General features: G+C 38.5%; 2 protein-coding genes across 14 annotated transcripts in view; both read left to right on the top strand.

The window, feature by feature from the left end:
- The first annotated feature begins 4,689 nt into the window (after positions 1-4,689).
- The window catches only part of LOC121906138 (hemicentin-1-like), a 196,539-nt gene continuing 175,045 nt past the window's right edge, over positions 4,690-26,183 (top strand). For 7 of the 9 annotated variants that reach the window (XR_006098545.1, XR_006098553.1, XM_042424882.1 and 4 more), the window contains exons 1-4: positions 4,693-5,411; positions 6,344-6,613; positions 6,787-7,116; positions 8,122-8,379. Coding sequence is in view for 7 of the 9 variants with exons in the window: in XM_042424882.1 (XP_042280816.1) it covers positions 5,336-5,411; positions 6,344-6,613; positions 6,787-7,116; positions 8,122-8,379 (934 nt within the window). In the remaining 2 variants the exon portion in view is untranslated. Of the gene's footprint in view, positions 5,412-6,343; positions 6,614-6,786; positions 7,117-8,121; positions 8,380-26,183 lie in introns of all 9 variants that reach the window. The other 2 variants (XM_042424875.1, XM_042424867.1) reach the window with 2 other exon arrangements.
- On the top strand, positions 12,060-25,685 carry cdc37 (cell division cycle 37 homolog (S. cerevisiae)). 5 transcript variants are annotated; one of them, XM_042424940.1, is made up of 8 exons: positions 12,060-12,383; positions 15,211-15,498; positions 15,599-15,704; positions 18,858-18,973; positions 19,104-19,226; positions 19,331-19,513; positions 21,672-21,743; positions 21,904-22,780. In XM_042424940.1, the coding sequence occupies exons 1-8, from the start codon at positions 12,267-12,269 to the stop codon at positions 22,045-22,047; spliced, it is 1,149 nt and encodes a 382-aa protein (XP_042280874.1). In that variant the 5' UTR covers positions 12,060-12,266; the 3' UTR covers positions 22,048-22,780. The 5 variants fall into 5 exon arrangements, with proteins under 5 accessions (XP_042280874.1, XP_042280884.1, XP_042280890.1 ...); XM_042424956.1 differs by lacking the exons at positions 21,672-21,743; positions 21,904-22,780 and adding exons at positions 24,457-24,561; positions 25,596-25,685 and having other exon boundaries at positions 12,077-12,383; XM_042424965.1 differs by having other exon boundaries at positions 12,292-12,432.

Below are 26,183 nucleotides of genomic sequence, written 5' to 3'. Positions count from 1 at the left end.
TGCTAAAAGCTCTGTAACTACTGACTCTACATTTTATCTCATGGTCTTCTCATGAATGCTTAATCTTGCTTTTAATTCAACAAGCTTACATTATTATTTTCTAGTTGACAATGTGTGTATCTTTGTATTTTGTATTATGTGTCCTGTGTGTATTTTGCTTTGTATTGTTTGTTATTGTTCTGTTTTATTTGTGACCTACTGAAGGGACTGCAGATGAAAATGAGCTATAAGCTAAAACTGGCACAGTACATCAAATGGTAACATTTATGTTTAACACTGTATATGGTCCCAATAAATAAGACATGTTTTGTTTCCTCAAGATGCGTGCCTGTCTGGTAATTGATGATGCGTTTATCCTCGTTAGGTGCTCATTGAGACCACATGAGTTCCCTTCAGCTTTCTCCCCTGCTTGAGCAGTGTTGTTTTTTATTTTCTGCTCACAAAGTGAATTATTATGAGAGGATGACACGCCTCCATATCTCTGCTGTCTGCTTTTATCCCCTTGCTGTCAAGGAAGGCTATCAGCTGCTGTTCGAGGGAGGCCAGATTGGGCTTGGTGGGCTCTCCATCCACTGCCACAGCTCTGGCTCATGACAGGGGCCTGGTTTCCAAGGCGTTGACAATTAGGTCATTCATCCTGGAGTATTGTTCCAGGTCTGACACATATATGGTTTATCTTGCTAATACCATTGACGATTTTGTGATTGGGAGGAGTTACCATGTGGGTGGATCCAGGGCCGGCCCTAGGATTTTGGTGGCCCTAAACAAGATTTTGTTTGTGGCCCCAAAACACTCACAGCACAACCACCAAATCACACACAATGCTCATAACTCAATGAACATGAACAAAACAATGTCTATTAAAAATATATTACAATTTGAGAAGTTAAGATTCAATTAACAATTACAAAGTATTAAAAATAATAAATAATAAAGTCAATATATTTAAACTATACAAAGCAACAAACTTGCACATAACAAGGTCTATAAAAAAAGACAATGACAAATGAACACCAATAAAACCAAAAATATTTAGCCAAATAAATAGCAATGAAAACTCAATATAAGAGTGCAAAATATGCTAAATAAAGTGAACACTACAAAAGTCACTGGCAGGATACGGGCAATCCTCGCGGATAGACAAAGATTTGGATACAATTGTGTCAGTTTCTTCTTCTGGACAAAGTCCAGCAGTTCAAATACAGACATCCTGTTTCTAACTGAGAAGAGTTTCTGATTTCCATGGCCAGCTCTCTCCCATAAATGTCGGCTTCTTCTTCACTCAGTGCGTTCTCAAGTTCCTCACATTGTTTCTCCAGTGCTTCATCATCCAAGATTGGGAAGTTTATCAGTACCCCAATCTTGCTTTTAACTTGTCCAAGTGTTTCAAACACTGCAGACGCAGTCATGTACTCTGTTAGGTCTGTCAGGTACCTCTGTTATGACCTCTGCAGCTGCAGTCACATCAGAGGAGGGAGTAGATGCCCCCGAAGTCTCTGACGATGTCCCCTCAGCAGCAGTCATGTCAGCTGATGAGGTAGATGGTGGTGCAGTGAAAGTTCCTCCAAAATATTTCAAAAACGCCCCTGAAAAGATTATATATTGGATTATTAACATTCTTTAAATAAAGGCTGTAAGACATTACATTGGTATGTTACATGTATCTTCCAGGCCTATTTATTAACCACACAACAAACGCAATTTTATCCAAATATGCAAATTATCCAATTATTATAAGTATGTCCAAATATGATCTACAAAGATACCATTTAACATAGCTAGAAAGCTAATGGTCAGTCTGAAACAATTGAGGGTAATTTGGACACTTGATATTTCATATATTAAAATAATAACTCAAAACACCAATTAAATGTTGCAGGAAAACATTGGTTGCTAGTTAACAAGGAAAGCTGGCCTTTATGAAGTATAAATGATGCTTGCAATCCTACTCATGTTAGCTAGCAAGCAAATAGCAAGAAATCAAGCTTGTTCTAACGAAAAACGTTTCAGCTAAAATTAATACTTTATTTACTACTTTGTAGCCAGTTTGCCAAGTTAAAATGATTGTGGCTATGCTCAGTTTTCAAATTCAAATTCACTATCAAATTCATTCAATCAGATTCAATAAACAATAACATACCTTTATCCTGTGTTATTTTTCCATCTCTAATTTTCTCTTCTTTCGCCCTTGAGCGCCACTCCTAAATTTTCTTTTAGGAGCCATTTATGCAACGTTACTCAGTTCACCTAAATAAGTTGCAAATGGAGATGTGCCGCATTAACCAGCAGCAGACTCAACGAGCTCTTATAATATATCCATGATAACAACAAACCATTGACCAAACGTTACCCACAATGCCGCTAAGTTACCATGGTTACACGCTGAGTTCGTTGCTGCTGTTGCGGCTGTAAAACGGTGGATAAATTGTTTGCATCGTCACACAACTCCTGCGGAACGACTCATCTCACTATCAAAATTTGATCTATTCAGTCCGATAACAGTTGGAAAGTCTAGAAGAGCCGCACGATTAAATTATTTTATCCCCTTTCAAGTTAGCAAAGAGCTAACCGGAAGTTAGCTGCTCAGCCAGCGGATGTCTATGGCATGCTTTCACCCGCCCAGTACGGGAAAGTCGCCACAGATATCGGATTTAAAAACTCTTTATGTGATCTACAGAGAGATTTATCTGACGGTGATAGGCTTAATCAGCATTGTGTGAACTTGTCTGGAAAGGGCTTAATTGTAAAGGACGTTCATTTATATGTAAAGGTCCCGCACTGTAGTGTGAGGAGCGGGCCACACAGAAAGTCACACTGATCGCGTGGCCCCCCTAGCGGTTGTGGCTCCAAACAACCGCATAGAGTGTTTATGCCAGGGGCCGGCCCTGCACGGTGGATCCTCAATCCACTGCACTACAATGAAAGCTTTGTATTGAGTGAATACATAATGCAAAGCTTTCAGTGTGTCCACAATATGTCACTGTTTTTGAAGCACCAGCCTCCTTCCAGTAACAACTGCCACAAAACTCTGTTGTTACATATGTAGACAGTATATTCACTTACTTAACCTCTGTATTTTTTAAATTTGACAGATCAAATTCACAAAAACAAATGAAAATAATAATTTCTCAATTATATCTAAAGTATAGCCAACACTGAAATTAACATCAGTGCACATAGATTAATCAGTAACAAGAGTAAACCTGTAAGTATATACTGTGTTTATATTATGTGGTTAATAGAGGTTAATTAGGTTGATCACTTCTATGAGTTGAATTCTCTGTGCCTGAAAAGGCAGCTATAACATACATATAACTTTATTGGATTAGCACAAGCCACGAAGTTGTAGTTGTTAAACTTGATTTGAACCTGTCAGTGATTGAATTGTAAAATCGCTGATATAGCCTACCGGTTATAGTGGCTTTGTGTAATATTTTGTGCGTCTGTTATGTTTTTTCTAAACTTGGCGAACTCATAGATATCCCGCCTCTGGACCGCGTCCACGGACTCTCCCTCACTGGTAAAATGAGTCCGGAGTTTTGTGTTAAAATCAAGAGCTGAAAACAGCATATAACGGCCGCAAATTGATTGAGAACAGAAGACCCTCTGTTTATTTTTAGGATGTGCATTATTGTGCACATCCTAATAATAAAGCCTAATTCGGAAACGTTGACAGACTTTGGCAGATCAGCCAGGTTTATTAGCCTAGCTCAGCTCAGCAGCCTCCAGAACCAAAAACCATCTATTTTTCTTCGACCGGACAGGAACACACGGAGAATTCGAGGTAGGTAAACGGTGAGATGAGAGTTATATAGCGGTAAAGATGTATGGGGATGGATGACCATATAAGACATTTCTGGAGCTGTCTGCGATGGCCAGCCAGTAATAAAAAACAATAAATGAACACACACACACACACACACACACACACACACACACACACACACACACACACACACACACACACACACACACACACACATTCCAGTGGTGTCCCATACCCTAACATGATTTTTCAAGAATCCATTATATCCAAGTTAGATTCTTAGTAAGCAATAAGAGTCCTATTGGTAATTCTTGTGAAAACGAATAAGGGTCCTCTAAGATGTTTGAAATATATGCAAGATCCAATAGAAGGACTGTGAAAATCCTACAAGAAAGAAACATTTTTTTCTAAAATAAAAAAGCCTTGTAGATATGTATAGGAATCCTAAGGGATTTTATTGGAACCAATAGAAAAAAAAAACAGATTTCCAATAGAACTGCGAAATTCTAAAAGAACCAAAACCTTTCCCCATAGAATTCCTATAGCATTTTTAGAAATGTATGAGAATCTGAAAGGCTTTTATTGGAAAAGATTAAAATCCTATAGGACTTTTTGACTACTGAAAGCACTGCCCTGACCCACAATAACAGAAGCCCTGTGTGCATATATTCATGTGTATTTGTATGTTTATTGTGCCGCTTCTGTAGCTGAGTGAGAATGAAAAATAGGTATGTGTAAAAGCAAAAGTTTTTTAATGGGAATAACATGACAAAACTCACAATTAAATGGTGGCACTTTGTACATAACACTGACTTGTAACGGAGTATTTTACTTTGATATATTGGTACTTTTACTTAAGTAAAAGATCTGAGTACTTCTTCCACCACTGGGATCTTCTAATAGTCAGTATGAACAGGAGGAATGATGATGGCAAGAAAAACCTGTTTTAATGTTCATTTGGGCTCCTGACTGTTGTTTTAAGACAAACTTTAAGAAAAACTGTGAAGCCGTCCTTTACATAAATGTAGAGAATTACACTATTTCCCTCTGAAATATGGTGAAGTAGAAGTATACAGTAGCAGAAACTCCAGAAACTCACTTGACTTGAACTCACGTGACTTGAACTTTAAGCTAGTGTCAATAAATCTGACGGGTGATAGATTTCTGTGTAACACCTGTCGGTCAACCTCTCTGGTTACTGATCTACAGGCAGTTCCACTTGTAAAACTAACTCGCAATGGAGTATTTTACATTGCTATCTTGGTAGTTTTACTTAAGTGAATGATCTGAATACTTCTTCCACCACCGATAATGTGTGTGTTTGTTTGTGTCCGTGGATCAGAGTAAGTATCATCATCATCTTGTGCTGACAAGTTCGCAAAAACAACCAGTTTCTGGCACTTATCTAGTGACGATAACGTGCCTTGGAACCAGGTACCTACCCTCCCATTCATAGTGGGCTTTCTGTATTGCATTTACTTTCAATTTCAGTCGTATCCTGTGTCGGACTCTGGCCCAACGATTTTTATTACCAGGAGCTCTGTGTGCTCACAAGACTGAGGGGACATAATGTTTTCTCTCTGTTACGCATTTCTCGCTGTTTCTTTGTTGAACTCTCTGCACGACTTCCATGTGTCCAGCTGTGGTGAGTCTTCAACATTTGTCTCTCCGTCATAGAGAGCGTTTACTGCTCCATGTAGACGCAATTAATGACATAAAAAATACTTAAATAGCCTCACAGCCTAGATATACGCCATCAAAGACAGCTTAGTGTGTTGTTTTTTGTGGTTGTTTATTTATTTAGTACAACATGCTTTGGTACTACTGTACTTAAATATAATGCCAATAAAGCACATTTGAATTTATAGTAAATACTTACCAAACTGAAAGAGAAAGAGTGTGTGTGTGTGTGTGAGAGAGAGAGAGAGAGAGAGAGAGAGAGAAAGTGTGTGTGTGTGTGTGTGTGAGAGAGAGAGAGAAAGTGTGTGTGTGTTTGTGAGAGAGAGAGAGAGAGAGAGAGAGAGAGAGAGAGAGAGAGAGAGAGAGAGAGAGAGAGAGAGTGTGTGTGTGTGTGTGTGTGTGTGTGTGTGTGTGTGTGTGATTTACTACTTTCAGGGACAATTTTCTGACTTCAGCCAGTCAATTGGGGACAAAAATCACGCACCCAATTGGTAAAACGTTGATTTTTAGGTCAGTGGTTATAGTTAGGGTTAGGGTAAGTCTCCAGGAATGGAATGTAAGTCTATGTAATGTCTCCTGTGTGTGAGTGTGAGTGGGTGTGTCCTGAAAAACATTTAAGCAGGACAACTGCTAATGTTCGGTTTACAGACCATTTTAGGTTGACCAGCAACATCCAGCCATTAAGTAGAGATGGATATTCTATGTAGGAAAAATATAAATTAGTTGAAAATGAGTTGAGTAAACTCTGTTACATGATAAACAGCACTGATTAACTGTCGGTGTCTTGAATGACATTGTATGTGAAATGACTGTTTTATGTACTTTCATAGTTTTCATTGTGATTTCTAATTTTATGTTTCATGTTTTTCATCTTGGCATTTCATGTCTGTGTTACAGATGAAAGCTGTGCAGATAAACCTTTATTCACTCCATCCAGACTGGTAGTGAAGTTTGGTGACCCAACCTCTGCCACGTGCTCGGCTTGTCAGCATACTTGCCCAAACGATTTATATGGTTTGGAAAACTCTGTGGGGGTCCGTACAAAAAATGGAACCACGATTTCATGGGAGGTTGACAGCCTGACTGAATGGGATATATCTCCCATGTGCTATTATACTGATAATAATGATAACCAGTGTTGTAGCACCCTGCCTGTAACCGTCTATCGTAAGTAAATTTGCTGTTGAACAAAACATCACTGTAACAATTAAATATATATAATCAAAATAATAAATAAATATGTTGAATAGATTTAGGTTTTTTTTTATTGTCAGCTGTAGTTCACCACCTTTATCTTACTGTGTGCGTCTCTCACTACATCCCTCTGTTTGTCTCCCCAGAGCCTCCAAAAAATGTCAGTTTCAGCTTCCTAAATCACGCTGGGTTGATGACTGCGGGTCATCCGTACACACTGCAGTGTCACGTCCAGGAAGTTGCTCCTGTTGGTAACCTCAATGTGACCTTCTACAGAGGACAGACAGAACTGCACAGACTACAGTCCAACAACACAGAAAAGACACCAGTGAATGAGACCTTCACTCTGGATATCACCCCTAGTAAAGAGGATGATGGAGGACAGTACTGGTGTGAAGCCAAGCTAGACCTGGGACCTGAAGGACCACAGACTCCTCCAGTGGTGGAGTCAGGAAAACTCACAGCAACAGTCTACTGTGAGTCTGACAACAAAATGGACACACATCTTATTTCTGAGACAGCTAGTAAAAGTTTTAATGTGACAATGACAAAAAAACATATGACACAAACACATAACTCTTTAAAAAAAGTTTTATTTGGTCATCATGTTGGCCTCTTTTGTATCCTTTACTTAAAGAGTAACATTAAAGGACTGGTTCACAGTTTTTCCCGTCTGTCTTAAAACAACAGTCAGGTGCACAAATTTCCATTGAAAGATGTTTTCCTCGCTGTAATCATTCCTTCTGTTCATACTGGCCATTCATAATGCACTTATATTGATGGGGGCCAAAATCCACAGTGTGTCCACAGTCATTTTGTGCAAAAATACATTTAAAAGTTTATTTGAAGTTTATACGAGGCTTCAGCAGTCTGAGTTAGTCATATCAAGTGGATATGTGCCACATTTACAGTCATTTTAGCATCAAATTCCCTCTTTATGTTTCCTCAGACAGTGTTTCCCTGTTGAGTTGCAGTGGTAGTAAAGTAACAATAAGAGGGACTTTGGCACTAAAAAGACTGAAACACTGAAAGATGTCTACTTGATTTGACTCATTTGGACAGCTGAAGCTTCATATTAGCTTCAGATAAACTTTTAAGTACGTTTTTGCACAGAAGGAGGGCTGCGGACTTTGGCCTCCATCACTTACATTGCAAGTGCATTATGAAGGGATCTTCTAATGGTCAGTATGAACAGGAGGAATGATTACAGCTAGAAAAACCTGTTTTAATGTTCAGTCACCTGACCATTGTTTTAAGACAGACTTGAAAAATTGTGAACCTTTCCTTTAAATAAATGTAGAGGATAAAAATATCTCCCTCTAATATAGAAGTAGAAGTATATTGTGGCAGAAACTGAAAGTGATGTACAACCAGTTAGTACTGTGGTGTATATCTGCATTAATCTGTTTAAAGTTCAACATTGTTTCCATTTCTCTGTAATGACATGTTTTGTATTCTTCCCTCCCTCAATCAACACACAGATGAGCCTCAGCTAAAGGGGTCATCACATCTAGATCTGATCACCGTCACAAAAGGAGACCATCTACAACTGGACTGCTCTGCTGTGGGAAACCCCAGCCCCTCTTACAACTGGACGCTCCCATCAGCCACTGGTTCCCCCTTCAGTGGTGACATTCTCACTATCGAGTCTGTAACTTTGGAGCACAAGGGGCAATACAACTGTTCTGTCCACAACAACATCGGGACTGTCACTGTGAAGTTTAACGTGGATGTCAAAGGTGAGTTTAAAGTTTTGTCATTTTCAGTCTTGAGGGTTGTGATTGTTAGAGCAAATGCAGTATTGCTTTCTCACAGCAGTGGAGAATTTGATGTGACATCAATGAACTTCCTCTTTAAGATGGTTTTGGCTTTGTCATTCGTCTGATGTATAACATTATCTGTTCCTGTTTTCTTTACCCAAACCCCTCACCCAACCCTCTGCAGAGAACTACACGTACATTATTTTAGTGGTACTATTAGTCCTTGTTCTGGCAGCAATTGTCTTCATCAGTGTATACGTCCATCTGTACAAACAAAGCCGAAAGGGACGGTACAACCTGAAGGACGTTTTCCGTCTTCCCTCTCAATTCATTGCTGTGCCTACTGGAGAGTCAATTTGTGGGTGAAGCATCACATGTGTGTGGACAACCTGAAACTGTTGATATGTCATAAGCTGCTATGCTATTATAACACTAAAATGAGCAATGTGTTAGTTAGTCTGTCTCTCAGGACTTTCTGACCTCCTCACCTTGTCTGTGGTTATCTGTAGCAAAAGTTACTCAAACAAAAGTAAATCATGCATTTATTGGGGACTATTTTCAACCAAGGATTTGGTCCGCTAGTGTATGTGCAGCAGCAGGACAGTGTGTGTGTGTGTGTGGAATTGACTCAAAATAAACTACAGTGCCTGAACAGCCGGTGTGATAGTGTGTCTCACTATGTTTTTAATAGTTTTTAGAAAACAATGGAGCTCCACAGAGGACGAAGCTCTATCTGGATAAAGTATCACTAGCCTTATCCTTCAACTGATGCACAACCATAAGTCTGGTGCATGCAGAAAGGAAGTCTGTAAATAAAGTAAAAAAAAAAACAACTAACCACACAGGCACATATAATGTCATATGATAACATAATATTGATATTTCAAATGAGTTGTAAGACCAGTCTGCAATTTTATGCAAGATTATAATTCAATTGAGTAGTAGTGCACATTGTTTGATTATAAGATGTTCATTTTATTGAGAAATTGCAAAAAGCCTGTAATTAAATAAGAAAATTGAAAACGAGTTGATTTTCTATTTTGTGATTTTCTAAGGGAAATAGAAAATAAATGTACATAAAATAGAATATTATTATGTGCTGCTCATTCAGCCACAAAGGGCCTGAACATCCATTGTATCTGTCGGTGAACATACTGTTTTACTGTTTCTCTCTATTTAATTTTGTTTTTTGTTACTGCAAAGAACTTTATAATTTTCTTTAGAAAGGTAGTGTATAAATTGAGATCAATATTGTGTGAAAATTCACACACTGAACTTTACAGCTGCATGTTAAACCATGGAAAGCACTGCCCTAACCCACAGCTTCTGACACAGCAACAGTAGCCCTATGTGCATATATTCGTGAGCATGAAAAAGAGACATGCATAAACGCAAAACCAAAAGTAATGAACTGCATACTGGAAGCTCGATAAGAAAATGTTAACTTTGTTTTTTAAGTTTTTTTTAATGTGAATAAAATGACAAACTCACAAATAAATGGTGGCACTTTGTACATGACACTGCATCCTTGTCCTTCTCTTTTATATTTGATTGTATTGTAAAGTTGTTGACATGATGAATAATAAACCCGTAAATAAATTAAAACAGTGTTAAAACAGCAACATGTTTAAAAAAATACTACATAATCTTCTTTATCTGTTTCTAAATATGTTAACTTAAAATATCACAGTCACAAAGTGGCCTTAGATACCAGTAATCCATGTAAGAATCTGACCTTTCCTCATTCCTACATATGGAAGATTGTTAGACATGCTCACAAATTTTTACTGTGTGACAAAATGGAAAGTACAGTGAACCCTGAAAGCACTGAAAGAATAAATTGTAGATTTCCTGTTTTAATTCAAAACTCTTGAGAAGTTTGGGTCTCTGAGGCTTTAAAGGAAACTCCAGTGTGGGGATTGTGTTCAGAATGGAATGTCTAAATACATGCTAGAAGTGTTTCAACTCTACTCCTTTCCTCCCCCCGGTTGAAACCTCTCCTGTAGGTACTTGGGGGAGATGTTGAGAGGAAATTCTTATCTTCAATCAATCATCAATCATAGATAAACTACTGATGAAGTAGCCCAGTCATACCCAAGGAACCCCATCCCACAATATGTTATCTGTACTGTTATCTACTGTTATCATTTGCAGCACAGTAGGTCTACTGTCTATCAATCATTTCATGCATGCCCCTGCCTCATGTGCAGAACAACCCTACAACCGAGAGGGAATGATTACATTACATGTTTACATTTTTAAATTTATTTGTTAACATTTACAAATGATCACTGATGGTGTTGATTAAATTGTGGTCACAAATTTGCAGTATTATCACAAGCTCCAAAACTGAAAACACTGCCAGAGGAAACATCTGTACAGAGGGAACACCCTGGCCTCAGGAACTACTACCCACGTGTGAGTTTTCAGATCCAATATTTTCTTTACGTCACACTCAATTAAAAATCTCCTTGAGCTCACAAGCTCAGAACAACACACAGACTACTGGATGTAGACAGTAAAGCAGTGGGACAAATAAACTAAAGCTGTGATATAAAAACACTGAATATACATGAGGCCTATTTGCAGATCCTTTACTTGAGTAAAAGTACCAACACAACAATGTAAAAATACTCCATAACAAGTAAAAGTCCTGAATGGAAAATCCTACTTAAGTAAAAGTACAGAAGTATTAGCAGCAAAATGTAGTTGAAATATTGCAGTAAAAGTAGTGGTTTGGTCCCTCTGACTGATATATTATTATATATGACATCATTAGATTATTAATACTGAAGCATCAGTGTTAGAGCAGCATATTAATGTTGTAGCTGCTGGAGGTGGAGCTAGTTTCAACTACTTTATATACAGTTAGATAGTTTAGTCCAGTGGTTCCCAACCTAGGGGTCAGGCCCCTCCAAAGGGTCACCAGACAAATCTGATGGGTTGTTACATGATTAATGAGACAGGAAAGAAGAAAAAACAAAGTTGTGATACACAAATCTGTTTTCAGTTTGTGGCCTTCTCTGATCTTTGATTTCTGGTGAAATATTGGATCGTTTGAACATTTATTGAAACGAAACCATGTGAGAAGTTTAGAGGGAGCCGTTAACTCATAAACATCTGAAATGTGACCCTGGCTACACACTACTTTTTGTAATATGTCAAAGTCAAAAAGGTTGGAAACCACTGGTTTCATCCTCAACAACGTGTTGTATTTTAAAAGCTTTTATATATTATCCATTGTGTCAAATCTTCATCTGAAATGTAACTAAAGCTGTCAAATAAATGTAGTGGAGTAGAAAGTACAATATTTCCCTCTGAAATGTAGTGGAGTGGAAGTATAAAGTAGCAATAAATGGAAATATTCAAGTACAAGCACCTCAAAATTGTACTTAAGTACAGTACGTGAGTAAATATACTCAGTTACTTCGCTCCTCTGCACTTTTGTCATCCATTAAAGCGATAAAGTTATATCCTAAATGTTCACATTCTACAGATTTATCAGACCCAAACCATTCAACATAAATATTACAAATACTGTTTTAAAACCCTCTATTTGTTCATTTTAAGGAGAGCGTGAACATGATGAGCCAACAGTGTAAACAAAACAAAACAAAACAAATGAGCGACCCGCGCTTTTTGATGACGCGCGCGGAGCAGCCGTTGGGAATGAGATTTGTCTAAACGGCTTGTTGCTTCTGATCTTCGCTAAGAGGATTTGGAAACTATCGACTTATGTCTTGTGTACGGACACCGTGTCGGTTTAGTACTGCAGCCGAACAGCCCTGTAGCTTCTTTTTTTTTTTACTAACTAAAAACTGAAAGTCCGAGGACAGAAGGAGAGCGGAGGGAGAAAGAGCTGGAAGATGAGCACCGGAGCGGGCATCGACTACAGCGCCTGGGATCACATCTATGTGTCGGACGATGAAGATATGACAAGTCCGTTCGTCGACACTCCGAGCCTGTTCAGAATGAGACACCGGGTCAGCCATGAAACTTGTTGTAGCTGTGAAGTTTGGAGTCTTTTACCTGGTTAGTTTTACCAGTAGAGCCGACTGTGGATCAGCAACCAGAGAGGTTGACCGACAGGTGTTACACAGAAATCTGTCACCCGTCAGATTTGGTGACACTAGCTTAAAGGACGGGTACATGTCCCTGTGAGTTTCTGCCAACTTACTATACACCCCTCCTTCACCATATTTCAGACTGAAATATTGTAATCCTCTACATTTATGTAAAAGGACGGCTTCACAGTTTTGCTTAAAGTTTGTCTTAAAACAACAGTCAGGAGCCCAAATGAACATTAAAACAGGTTTTTCTTGCCATCATCATTCCTCCTGTTCATACTGACCCTTAGAAGATCCCAGTGGTGGAAGAAGTACTCAGATCTTTTACTTAAGTTAAAGTACCAATGCATGGATGTAAAATACTCCATTACAAGTTAAGGTCCTGCATGAAAAATCCTACTTAAGTAAAAGTACAGAAGTATTAGCAGGACAATGTAGTTAAAGTATTTCAGTAAAAGTAGTGGTTTTGTCCCTCTGACTGATGTATTATTATATATGACATCATTAGATTATTAATACTGAATCATCAGTGTTGGAGCAGCATGTTACTGTTGTAGCTGCTGGAGGTGGAGCTAGTTTCAATACTTTGTATACAGTTAGATAGTTTAGTCCAGTAGTTCCTAACCAAGGGGTCAGGCCCCTCCAAAGGGTCACCAGACAAATCTGATGGGTTGTTACATGATTAATGGGAGAGGAAAGAAGAAAAAGAAAAGTTCTGATACACAAATCTGTTTTCAGTTTGTGGACTTTTTCTCCAATCTTTGATTTTTGGTGAAATATTGGATTATTTGAACATTTATTGAAATGAAAGCATGTGAGAAGTTTGGAGGGAAAAATCACTATTTGGTGGAGCTGTTCATAACTCATAGACATCTGAAATGTGACCCCGACTACACACTGCTTTTTGTAAGATGTCAAAGCCAAAAAACCACTGGTTACATCCTCAACAATGTGTTATACTTCAAACAATATCAGGAAGCTGATTTCCCTTATCCCTCTGCTGATAGCCGCACTAAGACATCAAAAGCCAAAAAGGTTGGAAACCACTGGTTTAATCTCTAAAGCTATCAAATAAATGTAGCAGAGTACAATATTTGCCTCTTAAATGTAGTGGAGTGGAAGTAAAAAGTAGCATAAAACGAAAATACTTAAGTAAAGTACAAGTACCTCAAAATTTTACCTAAGTACACTGCTTGAGTAAATGTATTTAGTTACTTTCCACCATTAGAAGATGCCTTCATGAGGTACTTACAATGTGAGTGATGGGGGCCGAAATCCACAGTCCTCCTTCTGTGCTATTAAATTTATTTAAAAGTTTACCTGAAGCTAATATGAAGCTTCAGCCATCCAAATGAGTCAAATCAAGCAGATATCTTTCTACCTTACAGTCTTTTTAGTGCCAAAGTCTCTTTTTGTTACTATACATCCACTGTAGCTCAACAGGGAAACACTGTCAGAGGAGACACAAAGAAGAAATTTGATGGCTAATATGAACATGAGGAATGATTATAGCAAGAAAAAAAACTGTTTCAATATTCATTTGGACACCTGGCTATTGTTTCAAGACAGACTTTAAAAATTTTGAACCTGTCCTTTAAGGTAACTTTAGAGGTGAAGTCATGAGGCTTGAAAATTAGATGAATAAATCACAAACTAGTGTGGTTGCTATCTTCATCGGTCAAGCTCAGTTTGTGTGGCTTGTTTTCTGTGTAACTAATGAGCTTAGCTGGTGCCTAGCTGTCACATGACTTGTTAAGTGAAAGGTCTAGAGTGACTTGTAGTCTCTACTATCTCTCTGTGGTTCCTTTTTGGCCGTGCTAGCGACATTTCATGACTGTAGAGGTGATGATGTTGGTCGGTTTATGGTCCAAACTGAAATATCTCAGCAACTACCAAACTGATTGTTACGAACTTTTGTCATACATTCATGGTCCCCAGAGGATGAATGGTAATAACTTCAACCTCCTGACTTTGTGTTTAGTGTTAATTAGCCAAATGTTTGCTTGCTAACACGTTAAACCAACACAGTGAACATAGTAAACATTATACCTGCTAAGCATTAACATGCTAGCATTATCATTGTGAGCATGTTAGCGTGTTGATGTGAGCATTTAGCTCAAGTACAGCCTCACAGAGCTGTTAGCATGGCCGTCTTAGTGTTAATTTTGTTTTAATTGCCGTGTTTCTGAAATCTCATATTTGTAGAGAATCAAAGCAGGCAGACTTATGGGAAAGTCAAAATAATACCAATAACTGAAATGTTATTGGTTGGTTCACTGGAGCATGAGGTTCAACATAATTTCAGTTTGTGAATTCTGATTGGTTATCTCAATGTATTTCATGGCTCAAAAACATGCATAATAGTTTCCATCCATGTGATATTTGAGATCTTTCTACCACATTTATTATTGTTCTTTAAAAAAACGAAATAGTCCTCAGATTGCAAAATGTTGTTTTAGGCGATTAGTTCTCTTTCATGTGCAGATGGTTTCATTTTGTCAGTATTTCTTTGTGTATCCGTTATGCACACATTTGTTGAGTGTTTTTATTCTATTTTCCCCTCTCATTCCTTTTTTGAGTATCTTCTCCCCACCTGATGCCATTTAGCATTCATCCTCTCCTCTGTGTTTCATTTGTTGATCATTCCAATCTTTAACTCCAACCAGCCCTGTCTTTTTTTTTTTTTTTTTTTTTTTTTTCATGTATCTCTTTACTCTTCCCCACTCTGGCTTTCCATTAACAGAGCCGGCTGGAGAAAATGGCTGAGTTTCAGCAGAGAGGGGAAGATCTGGAAGATAACTTTGCAGAATGCAAGAGGCTCTTAGAGGAAGCCCAGGGACGACTTCGAGAACTGGAAGAAGGAAGTGAGGAGGATGCGGAGAAAGAGGCTGAGCTGAGGGAAATTCAGGCCGAGGTGAGAAAACTGAAGAAGGATCTAAAGTCGTTTGAGAAGATGATGGAGGAACATCGGCGAGAAGAAAAGAAACTGCCCTGGAATGTTGACACGATCAGCAAAGAAGGTTTCAGTAAGGTAAAACATGGCATCAGGGTCACAGGACATCCTAGATTTAGTGGTACTTAAGTCTCTGTCAGTATCCTGATTTATTTGTTTTCTTTATCTTGTTTTTTAGAGTGTTGTCAACATTAAGCCTGTAACAAAGGAAGAAACGGAAGAGGAAAAGGTGGAGAAGCATAAAGCCTTTGTGGAAAAGTACGCAAAGGAAATCAAACACTTTGGTATACTTTTCCTCCCTTTCTTTCAGATTAATAACCACATAGACATTCAGTGTGTTATTGTGTAGACAAAAAAATAAACAAACAGCTATATATATTAATCAATGTCCCAAGATTTTCAAGGACATCAAACATCTCATGGGCCGTGCGCCAAAATATTTCATTCATTTACGATTCCTGACTCATCATATAGAAAATTCTGCTGATTGGGTCAAATGGCAAAATTGAAAAAAAAAAAATTTAATTTGGATGCTATTCAGGCAGTTCCTGTTATTCAAATTCATTTTTGTCTGTGTTTAATGTATGATGGTAGTTAGCTCTTCGTTAGTGTGCATAGATTGTACTCTACTTTTTTACTTTGAGTCCACTATATACAGAATATACACACTATATACAAGAATATGTGTAAAATTGTGGGAACTTAAGGATTCAAATGGTTTAACCTAGTGGTGGTGATTTGTTATTTATTACAGTGGCTTATGGTGTCTTCTGTTGGGGTAATGTTTACTGTTGATTTAAAAAAAAAAACCTACTGATGGTGTGTATGACTATATATATGGAGGGATAGTTGCAAATTAGTTGTGATGTATGTTGATGTTTTCAAAGGGATATATTTAAAATTTTAAACAGTCCTGCACTTTGATGGCGTTGGAAGCGCAATACTAAGATTTAGCAAAGCTTCTTTAGTGCCACAGAAGACATTGTACAGTATGTTGTAACAGAACACTTTTATTAATATAAAACATAACCTCATCTAGGCATCACCTCCCTTTCTGGTTAGAATTTGTTAGTGCCAGGAGGAAGCAACAAACCCTATTCAGTTTAATCAGTGGATCAGTCTCATAACCATAAATTCTTGTCCCATAAAGTAACCTTTGTTTGTAGAAATTTACTAATAGCTTAATGTCATCAGGTTACATGATAAAGAAGATAAGATAAGAAGTAAAAAGAATAATTAGGCCTTTAAATGATGATAAGAATAAAATACTAAAGAAAATTATCTGGAAAGACTGGCTCGAAGCGTGTGACTCAAGGCAACGCATTGCAACGGGGGATGCTGAAGGAAAGCTAATTCAACTTCTCTAAAGAAACAATCTTTTTAATTTTTGCGTCATTCGACATCAACCCTTAACAACAAAGCCACGTTATGCCTTACTGTTGATTTCGTCGCTGCTCAGATGTCGTCTCAGCAGGTCCGGCGTTGTTGTGGATTAAACCGTAGCTGAGGTTACAGTTTGGTGTGGCAGGCCCAGTTTGGACCGGGTTGAGTCTTTGTGGTGCAGTGGTGTTGAACCACTGGTGGAGAGGATTCAAGCTGTTTCAGGCTGCTCTGAAAAGAGTCCCTCTGTGTGTAACTCCCAGTCGGGATGACTGTGGTCAGCAAGCCGGCCGAGTTCCAGTTTCAGGCGGCGTTTAAGTAGAAAATTCAGGTGTTAGTTGACTTCTTGTTATCTTAGTTTGATTTAAGTATGCTGAATAAAGTTTAATCTCAATACACTCAAATCTTTAACGGAAAACAAACAAAAACAAACTAAACTTGTATCAACAAAATTAAAATATGCATATACTTAGTCAAAAGAAAAACAAAGAAAAGAGACATCTTAATAAGAAGTGTCGTAGCTCATGAGTTTTGTGGAGAAAGATTCCTCTGAGGTTATTTTTGTAATTTTGAACAAGGTAGGCAGAGTCTTGGGTGTATTTTAACGTTTTCACGCCAAATTATTGATGAATATTTCATTTCTTTTTTTTAGGGACTTTTAAGAGGTGGTTGACTTCTACTTAAGATGGCAAATCACTTTTCTTACAGTGGAAAATTACTCTGAAGTGTGTAAAAAAATTCACATTTCAGAGTCACAAGGTCTGAAAATTTCATGTCACCTTGTATCATATATTGTAAAACCATTCAGGAAAACAGATGAGCAGTAAACATTCATTTCATAACATAACATATCAAACATTAACCTTCATGTCTAGACGTCCAACCTTAATGGGTTCAACTTTCTCAAACCGTTTACACTGAAATAAAAGTTTTACTATTATAGTGAAATGATATTAAGGTAAAGCGATGACTGTGTGACTAGATTAAACACTCAGAAACATATTCAAATATAAATTCGATCTCTTACTTTATAATATAAAAACATTCAATATGACTATTTTTTAATAATACAAGAAAACTTCAACCTGAAATTCTTCAAACATCTTTACAATCCTATTACTTCAGGAAATTCACTCTTTCAACACAACTGTAATAAAATATGATCGTCTATGAGGTTGATTGATCAAAAGTTAAGCACACAGGTGATTTTAAAACACAGTTGCATAGTTACCAATCATTCATTAACTCTTAACATCAGGAAATTTAACTCTTGTCACTAGAGATGTCTCACATAGTAGATATTGTAATAAAATCTAAAGTTAATTTCTCCTTAACAATCACACAACTATCAAAGTTCTTTGTCTGTTTACATGACAAATGACATGTTTAGACATTTAAGTTATGTGAAATTTAGGTTTGGCTCAGATTTGCAGGGAGGCTCCAGGGTGAGTCAGGGTTTATGACTCTTGGTCTGTTAAGATGAGAGAAAGTGGTCCATGTGTTGTTGTTATCTTCTCCTTTTTCCTGGTTAAAATGACTCCAAAGGTCATTTACGCTTTTAGTTCAGGCCATAATTCAATTATTAGTCAGAAATGGATTCTCAGGAGGTCTATTTAATCTCTTTAAAACCAACACTTTGCCAAACACTCACTTAGCAAAGAGGTCAGTTCAGGGTCCGGAGCTGAGGTGCTCAGTGTTTCACCCATGAATCATCCAAAACGTCCCACAATTATATCTCTCTTTTGGAAGGCTGAGCTGTACCCCAGATATGTAAATGGACCCTTATCTGCAGAATTCCTCTTTAGAAATATTCAACCCATGGAAGGAATGGTTTCCATCTACTTCTTTCTCCACCCTTGTATTGTTTCTAATATGACACATAAATTCCTAATTTCCTAAATGCCTCTTTGCAAAACAGGAAACAAGCACATTTTTTGTTGGTCACTCAGCAACCGTTTTCTCATGAGGTTGAACACAAAGCATGCTTGACTTCTTGTATTGAAAACACAACCTTTAGAATTTCACTTTAAGGCTGTTTTTGCTTGCGTATGTACCAGGTATGATGCGGCGTTGGGACGACAGTCAGAAGTATCTGTCGGACAACCCACATCTGGTGTGTGACGAGACGGCTAATTGTCTTGTTGTCATCTGTATCGACTTGGAGATAGATGAGGTGAGTGCCGTGTGTTTGTGCACATTTGTCGCCACTCGCCATAAGTAACGGGTGTACATATTTTGGATTAAAAAAAGAGTTAAAAAAAACGAATTCAGTAAGGTAAAGCCTCGTACATTCCCTGTTGTAGAAACATGCACTGATGGAGCAGGTGGCCCACCAGGCCATCGTCATGCAGTTCATCTTAGATTTGGCTCAGACGCTGAAGGTCGATCCACGAGGATGCTTCAGACAATTCTTCTCCAGGATCAAGGTCAGTAGTTAAATGTGTTCTCATGTATCTTTGTCTGTGTAGTTGAGTTCCATGAGGAAGTTATTTGTGTTTGTGCCATTTCATTGTTTTTATGTCCGTGTCAGACTGCAGACAAGCCATACCAAGATGCGTTCGACCATGAGCTGGAGTCGCTGAAGGAGCGTGTCCGTACCTGTGCAGAGGCTCGTATGGAGAACGCTATGAAGGAGCTGGAGGAGGAGGAAAAGCAGAAGAGACTGGGCCCGGGTGGTTTAGACCCTGTAGAGGTCTACGAATCACTGCCAAAGGTAAACCATACACGCATGCACAGTTAAAGTTGTCAGCTGTTGTTTGTTTACATGTGAAGCAAAAATTCCCATTTAACATTTGTTAAATGGGAATTATGGTGGAACAAACTGGCAAAGGATAAAAGGAAGAGCAAGGGGTAACAATAATAGATGGCAGTGGATAGATTTTTTTAGATATCTGAAACAAGGAGACACTAACACTACACATTTATTGTAGACTATTTGTGAACAATGTAATATTTGTCCAGAGCCAGACAATGTTATATTACCAGTTTGACAACTTATTCCTTTACAATAAAGGGTTTATCAGGGCGACTGTGTACTGTACTTGTCAATTTTGTCGTAATATCAATTTGATTTACAAACCAATGCCATTTTATCATATTTTACGAAATTAGTCTAAATAACAGGTGAAATCATTGGAGTATAAAGGCTCACCTTGGTCAGACAAAAACACAGAAGATGTAATTCAGCTTTGTTTTGACAGATAAGAAACCCACTATTTGCCCACATGAACTTTTCTCTACGATCACTTGTTATGTGTTTCAGTACAGCTGCAAAACATACAGATGTTATCAAAGTTGTCAGACAACTGCACTATTATAAAACTAATTAAATTAAGTATCTTAAAATATACAGCCCAATCAATGATTCCTGAGTGGTAAGATCCAACAAAGTCTGTAGCAGACTAAACCTCTTTTTAGCCTAGTGCTTAACATCATGTTTAAAAAAATAAGATGTTTCCATGGCCACTGTAAACTAGGATGTTCACTATGGATTATGTCAGCAAAATACATGAGAAAGCCTTACAATGCAACTAAAAAACTGTGTGTTGGCCTTCACAACATCCCATGAGTCAATGAGAGGAAATAGCTGGCCTGTGAGAGTGCCTCCCATTTCATTTAGTTTACACACCACATCAAATAGACCCGTTTGTTTTGCTTTTCTGGCTGAAGCTACAAGGAAGGTCGATACTACAGGTCAACCCATAAAAGCGAGGATCAGCCACCCGCAAGTTAATTTTTAACATTCATGAGTATCAGAAACAACGCACAATGTTGACTTTATTTATAGCAGGGGCTTTCAAAGTCTGAGACTCTGGGCCTCCCCTCAGACAAAGCTTGGAAAAAGCCCCTGGATTTCCCTGGGATCATGATTATGTTATTTGATCCCATAGACAATACTTCATACCTCAGACTACACCGAATACATAAAACACGTCTGTCTGAAGGCATTTATTTGTTTCTAACTCTGGGAAAGTGGGAAAAAACAGTAAAATTCCCCCAAACTACCGCATATCGGAACTATCTCATTAACCAAATCACACACTTCCAGGCACTTCTGTGTGATCTTTTGATAACTATTGTAATACTTTGTCACTTCCGTTTACTGACCCTCCCCTGACACTGTTTGGAGCCCACTGGGGGAGGCCCGCCCCAAATTTGAATACCTCTGATTTACAGTTCAATTGTGTGCATGTTGAAATGCATGTTTACACCAAGCAGAAGAATTGTGAATGCATTTGCTTTATTTTTCTTTTTAATCTGTTGAGAAAATGTTCCTCCACATAACATTCAGATCCTGTTAAAATGTCCTAACATGACCTATTGACCTAAAATGACCTAACATGACCTAAAAATATCTTTGTACAGTCGTGCATTTGGTGTGACAGACTGCATTTTTTCACAGATATCAGAACCACTGTTTGTTAGATTTTTGAAGTCAGCGTTTGCGCAATTCGTTGATATAAACTGTGTTGACACTTGGATAATCAGAGAAGTCAATGCTCAGATCAGCAGAATGGACTCCACCAGTCAGGCGTGAACTCTCTCTCTCTCTGCAAGGTAAATAGCATCATCTACTTCCCATAAGCTTAAATATAAGCTTGAACAACGTTTCTATTCAGTGACATGGAAAATGGCAATGTAGTAAAATTAAGTCCAAGCATAATATATTTTAAATTTAGTCCTGAAAAATATGAGAAATTATTGACACCGGTGTCCACGGTGCATGTTAAAGTGCTCATATGATGATATTTTTAGCATAACAAACAAATTTTTTTCTCTTCATAGCTCACTCAGATTCAGTTTCAAGATACCAGCAGGCAGGACTTGGCTCACTACGTAGTAGGATACTCAAAACAGTTTTTGTTTCATAGGAAATGCAGAAGAGCTTTGATGAGAAGAACATTCAGTTGCTCCACTACGTCATTGACAAAATGGACCCTGAGGTGAGTGTGTGTGAAGGTGAAATAAGGCTCCAAGATAAGGATTTCATCGAAAAAGTAACCTAATGAAGGCCAGACAGTGTCTTGGATTTGCACAAAATGCCCCCCAAAATGTATATTTGTTCATTAATTCACTCTGTTCCTTGAAAATTTCTCTCTACAGGAGGGAAAGTACCACATGAAGAGGTGCATTGACTCTGGACTTTGGGTCCCTGACTTAGGAGAGGGCGATGACGAAGAGGAAAACAATGACGAGGATGAGGAAGATAGTGAAACGGACAAGGAGGAACCTCCTGTAAATGAATAGCTTCCTTTTGTTCCACCTTGGTCAACAACGCCATCTTGTGTCTGTTTGTGTGTATAGTTGTGTGAAGCAGAGACCAGAAAGAAAAAAAAGAAGCTTGTGTGGTGAACACAGATCTATCATGATTTGCTGCACCTATCATGTTTGTGATTGATGGATTTAAAGACCACCAAGTGAGTAATCTGTAATCAATATCAGCCGATATCAGCTGGCCTTAACTTGATCGGAGCATCCCTAACGATTTGTGCTTAACAGTCAAAATGAATCTTTGTTTATGTGCAGTGCAGTGGACTCATTTTAGACAATCATGGACACAAATTACAGTTGTGGCTGCTATTCGGTGCTATTTTGTAAATCACAAACACTTGAAAGTCTTAAAGTATTTCCTATCGTGGTTATGATGGTGTATCCTTGGCAACGTAGAAACTCCAGGCGTCTCAGAGCAAACCTGTCAGAGTGTCGGTATGTCTAACAGAACCAGACTTAACTTTGCATAACCGGGTGTTTTATAGTCTGATGAGAGTCTGTTTGACAGGCTGTAAGTCCAAGTATGATAGTTTCATCGTAGCTGCTGTAATGTGACTGTGCAATGGCTCCTGTGTGTACTTGTTTGTGGTTTGTACAACTTAAAACCACAATAGCGACAGCTTTTATTCTGTTTACCATTGTAGGTGTGTCATTGTTTTAAACTTGTGTTGTAGATATTGTACAATAAAACAGGCGTAATTTTCATTCACACGCGGTTTATGCTTTATTTATTAACTTTTTCCGCTTGTTGCAGTGAATCCTGACTTATTTTCTGCCATTCGTCTCTCTCACTTACTTGCATAATTAATTGCTGGGTCGCTCTCTCTCTCTCTCTCTCTCTCTCTCTCTCTCGTTCTCCCTCTTTCTCCTTCATAATTAATTGGTGGGTTTGATTTAGTGGTCTGTGCAGGATTTTTTTTTGAGGCAAAGCTTCTTTGTGCAGTCACTTTGTAAATAGAAAACAATCAGCGCAGGCCCGGGGCATAAATCAAATCTAGATAAATGCCTATAAAAGCCGATGGGGGGAGAGAAACAGAATAGAAACACAGCTTCATGCAGAACTGCCTTTTGTGAGTGTATTTGTATGTCGTCTGTGCAGCTGTAATTGCAACAATCCGCTCCTCTTTTGACGGGTGAACGTCATACTAATTATGAAAAAGCGTTGAACGGGGAAAAAAAAGTCAGCACAGGTTTAGATCTTGAACGTCAGCTGTGATCATCAGAGGTCGTTGTACTGATATTTTACTGTACTATCACAGTGTCTGTCTCGTAGAGCTGAGACAATTAGTCGTTTAAAAATTAATCGCAACTATGTTGACAATTGATTAATCGTTTTAAGTCATTTTTTTCAAGGAAATATGTCAGACATTCTCTGCTTTCAGCCTCAAATGTGAGGATTTGCCGCCTTTATTTATCTTACATTATAATAAACTCAATATATGTGGGTTTGGGAATCTTGGTCAGACAAAAAAAAAGCAATTTGAACACTTTATCTTTGACATTTTTCACTATTTTCTGACGTTTTATAGCCCAAATGATTAATTGCATAATTGAGAAAATGGCTGACTGATTAATTTATAATGAAAATAATTTGTAGTTGCAGCCTAACTGTCTTGTTTGTTATGAATGGACTAAATTCACTAAGTGTAGGTTAAACACAAAAAGTAGAGCTTGTGGGTGTTTGCTTTCCAGCTTTGGGAAGGTGAGTGTCCGTGTGCACATTTGAGAGTCCAAAATAAAAAATAAAAAAACAAACATGTTGCTCCTGATGGATAATTGTTCTGTATGTCCTTGAATGACTGTAAAAGGACACAGTCAATAGAAATGGGAGGAGAAAAAAAAGGAGGGTGACTAACTGGAGAGAGGAATCATTACTGTGGTTATTTAGAATGAGTGGTGCGCTACAATAAAAATCCGCTATGTGTGTGGGTGTGAATGATGGAGAGAAATGACGCCTGTGACTGTTGAAGCAGAGAATCGGTGTGTGGCTGCTAATAAGAGGAGAGAGAGAGAGAGAAAAAAAAAAAAAAAGGCAGGGGTACCGATGGGGAGAGGAGGAGCGGAGGCTGTTGTATGAGATTAATGGACGCACTGTGCGTCTGTGAGGGAGGGGAAGGGAGGGGAGGAGAGGGGAGGGGAGATGGGTTTCTCCATGGAGGTTGTGGTGGTGGTGGTGGTGGTGGTGGGGGGAGGGAGGAGGAGGGAGGAGGAGGTGGGGGGGGGTGGCTGGGGGAGACCACTGTGGCAGGGGGGAGAGGGAGAGGAGAGAAACTGGGAGGGAAGCTGGTGAAGCCGTGGATATTCATGAAGACGCCAAGTGTTTTTTTTTTTTTGTTTTTTTGTTTTTTTTCTCCTCTCTCTCTCGCTGTGGTGACACACTGCTAGTCTGCAGAGAGACGGAGGGAGCGGGGAAGAGAAAAAGGGAAGGAGACAAGTGAAAGCAAGACGAAGGTCCAGCCCATCTTTGCCATTGATCTTGAGGCGATCAAGGTGAGTGTGTTTTTATTCTTACATGCTGCAGCCTGTGACTGCGAGTGTAAATACGTGTGTACATGTGTGTCTGTCTGACACATATCTCTTGCAGTGTGTTTGCAGACAGACAGGGCAGTCCTCATGTATGCATGGTTTCAGTTTATCTTTTTTTTTTTTTTCTTTCATATATTTGGGTGTTTTGTAACAGAAGAGCAAGCTGCTAGTTGAGCTGCATATTGATGCATTGCTGCTCGGTTTTATAAGCTGCTTTATCTGTAGTGGAGGTGGCCATGGTGTGTGTGTGTGTGTGTGTGTGTGTGTGTGTGTATATGCTCAAAATTCTCATTGCCTGTGTATATATATGTCACTGTGTCACTATGCATTTGTTGATTTCTCCACACAGACACCTTTTTATTTATTTATTTTTCTTGCTCTGTGAATGTGTGCAGACTCTGATGTTTGCTTTCATCGAGTGGGTGTGTTCTTAGTGACCCTGGTAAAAGTCGTCTCCACCACTATCTGTCTGTGTACCAGCTCAATCAGAAACACTCTGATATGCTGAATCTGTCCTATCCAATGGAATTAGGTCAGCTCGGACTGCTCTGAGTAATTATATAACATCAGAGAGCTTTGATGTTGCAGTATCTGCTCAGAATTAGCCACACACAGCTCCTGCGCGGCCACGACATCAAAATATTTTGATATGACAACCTTTTATTCCCTGTTAAATTTACCACGTCTTGTGATTTTAGTCTTGAAATTGTGATGGTTATTAGTTTTGAGTGTTTTTTTCATACATGAGATTTTTATATAGAGAAGTAATTTTATTTTATTTTTTTACCCAAATATATCTACAAGGTGATTTGAATTACTTAAGGAGTACTGTGAATATATGGGAAAAGAATTTTCTTGTATTTGATGATGCATTAAATTAATTCATTACATAAAAACAGGACAGTGAGTTCTAAAACGAGGGAGGAAAGATGACTCAAAGACCAAATTAGCTGTGAAATTCTGGTTGCGCTAACTCTTTAATTTCTGCTTTCTCGCAGGGAACCTCAGCCGAAGAGGAAACACTGAGACAAATTCAAGCATGGCTCCCGACAGACCAAAACCTGCAGTTTTGACATCTGGACTTCTCAGATGAGCCAATCATACACAACATTTTTCCCCTATGCAGACTTTGGATCCATCTGACCAATCAGACAGTTGAAAACTGACCTGAGACAGCAGAGACCCGGAGCAGATTCTCCTACAAAACTTCTGGATTTTTGGATTCTTAATTGTTGGAAAACTGCATTCATGTGGGAGCAGGTTTACATCTGGGAATCATGCGAACAATATTCCATATTGGATAAATATATCAGAAAACTTGGAGAAAGCATTTCTTCTTGAGTATAACAACAGTTGCATCATGAACTCTGACTGGGATGTGCCATTGGCTCGTCTGGCCAAAGCAAGACGACATGCAGGCAGATTTTCTTCCCCACAAACTGGTAGCTTATACTAAAATGGAGTGAGAATTACATTTTTTTTTTGGTTTTTGTTTCTTCCACTTTTTGCTTGTGAAAAAACAAACGGCTTAAAAGAAAGGTCATCAACCTGCGACTGAACCTGGAACCTCTGAGGGGCACATAAAT

This window comes from Thunnus maccoyii, chromosome 2, assembly GCF_910596095.1.
Source record: "Thunnus maccoyii chromosome 2, fThuMac1.1, whole genome shotgun sequence".
Taxonomy (NCBI): Eukaryota; Metazoa; Chordata; class Actinopteri; order Scombriformes; family Scombridae; genus Thunnus; species Thunnus maccoyii.
Note: the sequence above shows the minus strand (reverse complement) of the source record. Positions and strands in the feature narration are given on the sequence as shown.